Genomic DNA, 7,162 nt, shown 5'->3' on the forward strand with positions numbered 1-7,162 from the left:
AAATAATAATAATAATAATAATAATAATAATAAAATTGCATTATTTAGATAACAAATTTGCCGAGAGACTGGTGATTTATTTTCTTGTGTTTCCGTTTCGTTCTCCCTCGTACATATTATTTTATTAAAATATACATACACATACACATATATATTAATATAGATATATATATATAATTAAATACCCTATCTCTTTTTAACTCGTGGTGTTAAGGCTTAGTTTGTGGCGCAGTGCGTGAAATGAGCGACAAGGACCGTTCATCTCCCACCCTCGTTGAAAACGGCCTCAAGTCACTACTTGACCAGCCCAGTATTTTTCCGCTGATCGGTGAGTACACATTATTTATTAACTATTTATTTAATAAATTAATTGAGTGATTAAATCCAAAGTCTGCTGGTAAAAAAAAAAAGTATTTTAAACCGAGCTCCGAGTCCTGCTAAAAGTATTAAAGCTATCTTATTGGTTTATATATTTATTTATTTTAATACCGCGCAATTCAGCTACTAGAGCGCTAGTGAGTACTTTTTGTTTTGTTTATAATTATAATATAACCAAAGCATTTCTAGGATTAGACATTGATTGTCGGTCTGCCTGCAGTTCCCCAGGAGTTCAACAGTTGAGCGATAATGATTATTTAAATGTGAGGTGGCAGGATTAATTAGCAAGTTTTAATTCAAGGAAAATATAATTAAGACCAAGATGTTGATGATGATGGTAGTGATGGTGATGATGATGATGATGATGATAATACTGGTGGTGGTTGATTGCGCCGGCGCTAGAATCATGCTGTTAGATTAACCTCGTTCGCAGATCCGTGGCAAACCACGTGACTCTAAACGGAGTATGTAGCATGTAGTGTACAGTATAACTAACCTGACCTTATCTAGCTTAACTGTGTGTATGCTCTTTACTCTTGTACTTTAGATCTTGCTCTGTACTATCTCAACAAGTTAACTTAACCGGATTCATGATTCAAGCAATACAACGTTTAGTTGTGCTCAACTAGACAAGTTCTATTCCAATAATTGGGCAGCATTAATACCACCAATTACACGGGAGAGTCTAGAGAGTCTCGGTAGAGCCCAAAGTCCATTTTAACTGCATTTAGTTATTTGTTTTTAAATTGTTGCTCCAAGGCTCTGTACTATTATATCTGGTAACAAAAAATTAATACACGCTCGCTTTTGCTAGATCTACAGCTGTGTGAGTTTAAATAATTTTAAATGCTAAGGAGCTTCGATCAAACATTCCGCCGTCTCTTGGTTGGTGTCACACTTGATACGTGATATCGTGTGCTGATATATAGTAAAAAAAAAAAAAAAAGAAAATAAATCCTGCGCTCAGTTGGAATAATTTTATTTCTTCAGATAACACGAAAAATATTTTTATTAAACGTTTATCTGATGAATTTTTTTATTGCGTCTCTTTAAATTTTAAATTTAACTTGAGTGTTTATCTTAAAGTTATTTTTTTTTTTTTTTTTTTTTTTTCTAACAAAACCAAAGCACAGCTGTATATATTTTTATTTTATAATTTATTATTTTTTCTATTCGTTGCAGTTTTCAAAGCTCTATTGAGAAATTTCGAGCAATGTTTATTGGAGTTTAGAATAATATGTTATGAGTTATTTAAGTCAAGTTGATGGACAGCGGTAAAAATAGTTTAAACGACAACGAAAATCCAACGTTTTTCTTTTCCTGTCTTCTTCTTCTTCTTCATTCCTCGTGACGTTCACTCAAACACGGTTTTATTTCTTCTTCATAATCATCATCATAATCTTCTTCTAAGTTTCAGTTGTGGTCTTCGACGTATGGTAGACTTGCTCGCTCTTGATCATCATCATCATCGTCATCATCATCATCATCACTTCTCTTAACTCACCAGATTAATTTCGAGTATACTCAAAGAACACAACTCGAATGTTTGGGTCCAAGCCAAAACTTATGCCAGGTTTCGACATATCCCGCGAGATAGATATTTTCGGGTTAACGCGCGTAGCCTTTCGTCATTTACTGTCAACTATATACCATTTTAATCTATCATATTTTATATATTATATCTAACACTATATTTTCCCACAGTATTTATATTCTTCTTTTCAATTTTAATCCCATTTAAACCAAATATTCGCTCCAATTATCTTAATAACAATTAAAAAAAAAAAATTACCCCATAAAACTCAAAATTAAAAAATATTCTTCACACAAAAATGATAAAAAAATCCAAAATTAATATCTTTTTGTAAAAATATTCTGTGTATATTCATATAAAAATAACGCGAGTACAAAACGCATTATTAAGACTATGATTAGGCAGCAAGGCCACGCAGGGCCGTATAAAATATTCAAAAAATTATCCACAACTAGGAGATTTACCCTTGCGACTTTGGCTCCGTTTTCTCGACTTACTTTTCTTCTTAGCTATTTTACTTTTATCAATCCTCAGGTAAACCAAGCAATCTTCATCCTTCTTCTTCTTGCCTCTTTTGGTCTTTTTGCCTCTACGAGCTTTCATACTTTTCCTGCTTCCCCTTCCTCTTCTTCCTCTTTTGCCGCGTTTTTTGGATTTTGATTTTTTTGAGCGCCGGCGCTTAGATCTGGATTTTTTTCGGCTCCTGCGGCCGCCTTTATTCTTCCTCGATTTTGATTTACCCCCGAATTTCATCCAAGAACAGGGTTCTGTCACTTCAGGATCGGTTGGGTCTTTTATAAACTCTCTGTTGCAAGTATATGTGCCTCTAGATAAATAAATAATTTATTTGAATTATTTAAAAAAAAAAAATAATTAACTAAAATTGTAATATAAGAGTAACAAACCCGGCATTCCGTTGTAATATTCCATAAGAAACACCACGGCGAAGTGCTAAACGCACTTGTTTTCTTATTTCTTTAGACGGTACGTCATACTCTTGTGATAAATAGTCTGTTATTTCTTTTGGCGAGGATCCTTGGAGATCTTGCAACTTTTTCAGCGCGCCCACTACTAATTTTTCAAATTTTGCTGTTTTATTGGCCATTATTAGTCTTCAATAATTATTTTTATCAATCATAAACCCATACTTTGTCTTAAAAAATTATATGAAATAAAACTTTCAATTTATTTCATATTTTACGATCAAATTTTGATTTTTTGACGGATAATATTTATTACCGTGACCATGGAAACCTTTTTTTTTGCGCTCGTCATTTTATTTAAATAAAGTTATATAGTAAATAATTAATTCTATAAAAAGCTTAAAAATTAAACATTTAAATTTAGAAAAGAAAAGCAAAAAATTTATTCTGTTTGTTTTCAGGTAAGTTTGATTTGATTCTCAATAATTAATCTATTGAGACCGTGTGCGGATTAATAGAGAAATATTATAAAAAATAACATACCAGGGACAAATACAAATACAATTAGATTATTAACACTGAAAAGTAGAAAAATAAATAGGGTGGGAGAGGAAAAAAAGAGTGGAAAAAACGAGAAATGGAAACGAGACAACGTTCATCGAGATTTACCACTAAATCAGGTACGTTTATCTAAACAAAAGTTAACAAAATATCTTGATGGACGTATTCTATTATTCTATACATTATTATAACTTTTATTTATCTTATTTATTAATTATTATTTTGAGATTGGCAAATCTCGTTTGCTCGTTAATTCTTTACTTTTTTTAAATATTTCAAAAATCCACCCATTTTTTTTTTTTTAATTTTTATTTTAAGGTAAATATATTTTTAGAAATTTCTTTTTTCTAATAGTTAAGTTTAAAATAATTAAACCACATAAAATAAAATAATCTCTGAAAAAAAAAAAAAAAAAACATCCAACTATTGCGGAAGCTTCATAATAGTTTATTTAAAATTTTTTCCAAAAATAAATTAAATTTTTTAATTGACGTAGGTTTTAAATTCAAGTGATACATTACTGTGCGGGAAGTTGTTACAGTGGGGGGTAAATAGCTGGTGGTCTAATAGTAAATCAGCCAAATTACTCATTGTAATCCCTTGTTAAATAGTAATGGTAGTTGTAGTTGTAGTAGTAATAGTAATAGTATTTAAATGTGTTGAATAGTTATATACATATTATTAAATTAACTATATAGTGGGCAGCAATTGCAAAGCGAGAGGGAATTTATGATCTGTTGGTAACAAGTTCCGTTAAGAATTCTCTTGCAACTAGTGTCATCTTACGAGCAAATAAGTAAATATCCTCATTCATAATTTTATGAATTTTATTATTTTATTATTATCTGTACTTAATAAATAAAAATATAAGATTACTTATAATTATCATGAATTATGAGTTGAAATTTTTTTTAACTTAAAAAAAAAATTATTTCAAGTTTTTATTGATAATAAATATTTATAAATGAAATTAATAAGGCGTTGTCTGCAGACCTCGTTATTTTGTGAATTGTAAGATTTAATTTATAAAAAAATTTGAAAAGATTGAGATGGAAAAATTTGTGAATGAATAAGCCTTGGCCGAGCGTTTGTAACAGTTGTAAAAAAATTATGTTGATGTTTTAAGCCTGTAATTATGAATGTTTAACTGGTAGTGAAAGAATGCAGGTAAATTACGTGGGAAAGTGTCGCTCATAGATCATCAAATCGTGCCGTTTTTACATCCGGTGTCCTTGCTGAATTATTCTATGTAAAATACGCTATAATCTTATATATAAATGTACTATTTAGTTTTATTTGCTGGTAAATTTGTTTAAACGGGCTTTTAAATAAGCGCATTAGTTTTATTGCATTTTTAGAATCTGCTTGTTAGAAATTAATAATTTTGTCGTTAAATTTTATTATTTTATGATTGAAAATAACAGAGCGGGTAATGTTTGATTTTTAGGATTTAAAATTTTGAGTAAAATATTTAAGATATAAAAAAGTTCGTACAAAATCTTAAATGAAAATCAAATTTGTTATACCCTTTTTTTTTTTTTTTTTTTTTTTTTTTTTTTTTTTTTTAAATTGAAGTTTGCACATTAGACAATAAATTTTTTTGAGCAAACATCTTTCAAGTTTTAAATATTAATTTTGAATTAAATATTGAAAAAATACAAAAATTTTAAGGCTTTATTTGTAGGAAATTTAATTTTACACAAAAACAACTTGGTAAAAAATTAAATTCGCAACAATAAATTGAATTAAAAAAATTTTTTTTTTTTTAATGTAATAAGACAATTGTATAAAATTATCGAAAGTGATGATTAAAGTATAAAATTGTAAGGTTTAATTTTATTGTTAAATTTTTTATTAGCAAACAATAATTTTGGATATTTCTTCAAGGGCTAAATAAATAGCAAGAAGATAAAATATAAATGAATATAATTAGCAATAAGAAGAGTATATATATTTAAAGATCTATAAATGTAATTCTATATATAAGTGTAAGAGTAAAGTAATATTAAACTGTAATGGAAATTTAAAACTAAGATTAAAGGGGTGAATATTCACGCGACTTGCCGCGTGACTCTGCGCGCGCATTATAAATAAACGCGCGAGACTAAAATACTTGAGTAAACAATCAATAAATAATTTTACCGATTGTTATAATCCCTAAAATTCTATTATTAATTCGTGGGATAATTAAGGTATAATTAGATTATTTATATCATTGTTGGTCCTTATTATAAATTCTGAATGATATAATTTTTTTTTTTTTTTGTATGATGAGATGAATAGTACGACAGGAAATAGAGTTAAATGTTTTATTGATTTTATTAACCGATGCGAGACGGATGGAGGATATTTGAAGAAGACGATAAAAAAAAAAGGCAGCTACTTTGAATCCGCTCGATCATCCCTTGTGCATTTAACACTCCAATAGTCCACCTCATGTTCTCGCAATGCTGGACTTGGTATAAATAAATATATATGAATGTCGATGACAATAGACGTGGCTATTAAACCGATTTAAAGACGATTGAATGTTGTTTAACTGATAGAACTATACATTATTTCTTCCTTTGTTTTACTTCAACATTTTTAATTATTTTAGGCTTATCATTTAGATAGAAATTCAAATCGACAATTTATTTAAAAAATTCTTTTCAAGTTTTAGATTATTATATTTTTATACATTAAGTATTCGTATCAGACGAATAATTAATTTTTTATTACTACGCAGTTTATTCGCGCTCTTGTTTACACTATTATTTCTCAATGATGTATTATATATTATTTAATCAAAATTAAAACTGTTTAATACTTGAGAAGTTCAAGTAATGTTGGAATTTATTTAGTATATTATCATAAAAGATTTAGTAAAACATGAATGAAATTCCAACCAAAAACATTTGAAACATTTTCGTGAATAATTTCAGTAATAGTAATCATAGATCAGTTATAATAGTATTTTTCTTACCTAGGGCAGGAAAATAAGAAATGTCTCAGATTACATGTAATTGTTGACCGAGGCGAAGCCGAGGTCGACAAACATGTGATCTGAGGCTTTCTTATTTCCTGCCTGTGGTGAGAAAACTATTTTTCTCCCCGACGGAGGTGGAAAGCGGCATTTTCATTTAGCGCAGCGGGCGGAAAATTGACGCTTTCCGCCCGGAGGGGAGAAAATATTATTACGTATTTGCTATGCATAATAATAATGATTAGCTAATTACTAATAATTTTATATGATAATTATATATTATTTACTAATATCAAAACACAATCGGAGTTAAATGTCACGTTTCAACTATCGTGCCACGTTTCAACTATCATAAGCTGCTTTATTGTTAAAAATTCAAAAAATTAATGAAATTATTTTTCTCTATAGAGGAATTTTTAATTATTTTCATCAAATTTTTTTTTTAAATTAAAAATTTGTATTAAAATAATTAAATACTCTTTCCACTTATCAAGACTGTCCATCTATTGATTTGGTTACTCTACTTAATTTTCTTAGATCAGCAACCTGCAAAAATTGTAATTATGTCAAAAAAATATATCTGACTATCTAATAGTCGATACGTAATCATTGACAATCTGAAAGTTAAAAAAAAGGTAAAATCAGACACAGTATGTTAAATGTAAATAATTAATTTAAAACTAGACCGTAAAATAAGCCGGCGGACGCAGTGTCTGCCGTTGACATAACAACAAGTTAAATAAATAAAATTTGAAATGTATATGAGAAGAAAGACTATCACCCCAAGATAATCGTTTTTTC

General features: G+C 28.7%; 1 protein-coding gene across 1 annotated transcript; it reads right to left on the minus strand.

Annotated features, from left to right (window-relative positions):
• Positions 1-2,235: 2,235 nt before the first annotated feature.
• Positions 2,236-3,071, minus strand: LOC123266509. Its single transcript, XM_044730780.1, has 2 exons — positions 2,818-3,071; positions 2,236-2,738 (listed from the first exon to the last, which is right to left on the minus strand). Exons 1-2 carry the CDS (start codon positions 3,015-3,017, stop codon positions 2,354-2,356), a joined length of 585 nt encoding a protein of 194 aa, XP_044586715.1. The 5' UTR covers positions 3,018-3,071; the 3' UTR covers positions 2,236-2,353.
• Between the last annotated feature and the right edge of the window lie 4,091 nt (positions 3,072-7,162).

This window comes from Cotesia glomerata, linkage group LG6, assembly GCF_020080835.1.
Source record: "Cotesia glomerata isolate CgM1 linkage group LG6, MPM_Cglom_v2.3, whole genome shotgun sequence".
NCBI lineage: Eukaryota > Metazoa > Arthropoda > Insecta > Hymenoptera > Braconidae > Cotesia > Cotesia glomerata.

Excerpts from the sequence above, each read along its gene's own strand:
- LOC123266509 (XM_044730780.1), bottom strand. The coding sequence starts at position 3,017 with ATGGCCAATAAAACAGCAAAATTTGAAAAATTAGTAGTGGGCGCGCTG. Across the intron at positions 2,739-2,817 it reads ATATTACAACGGAATGCCGG|AGGCACATATACTTGCAACA; the intron begins GTTTGTTACTCT and ends TTATTTATCTAG.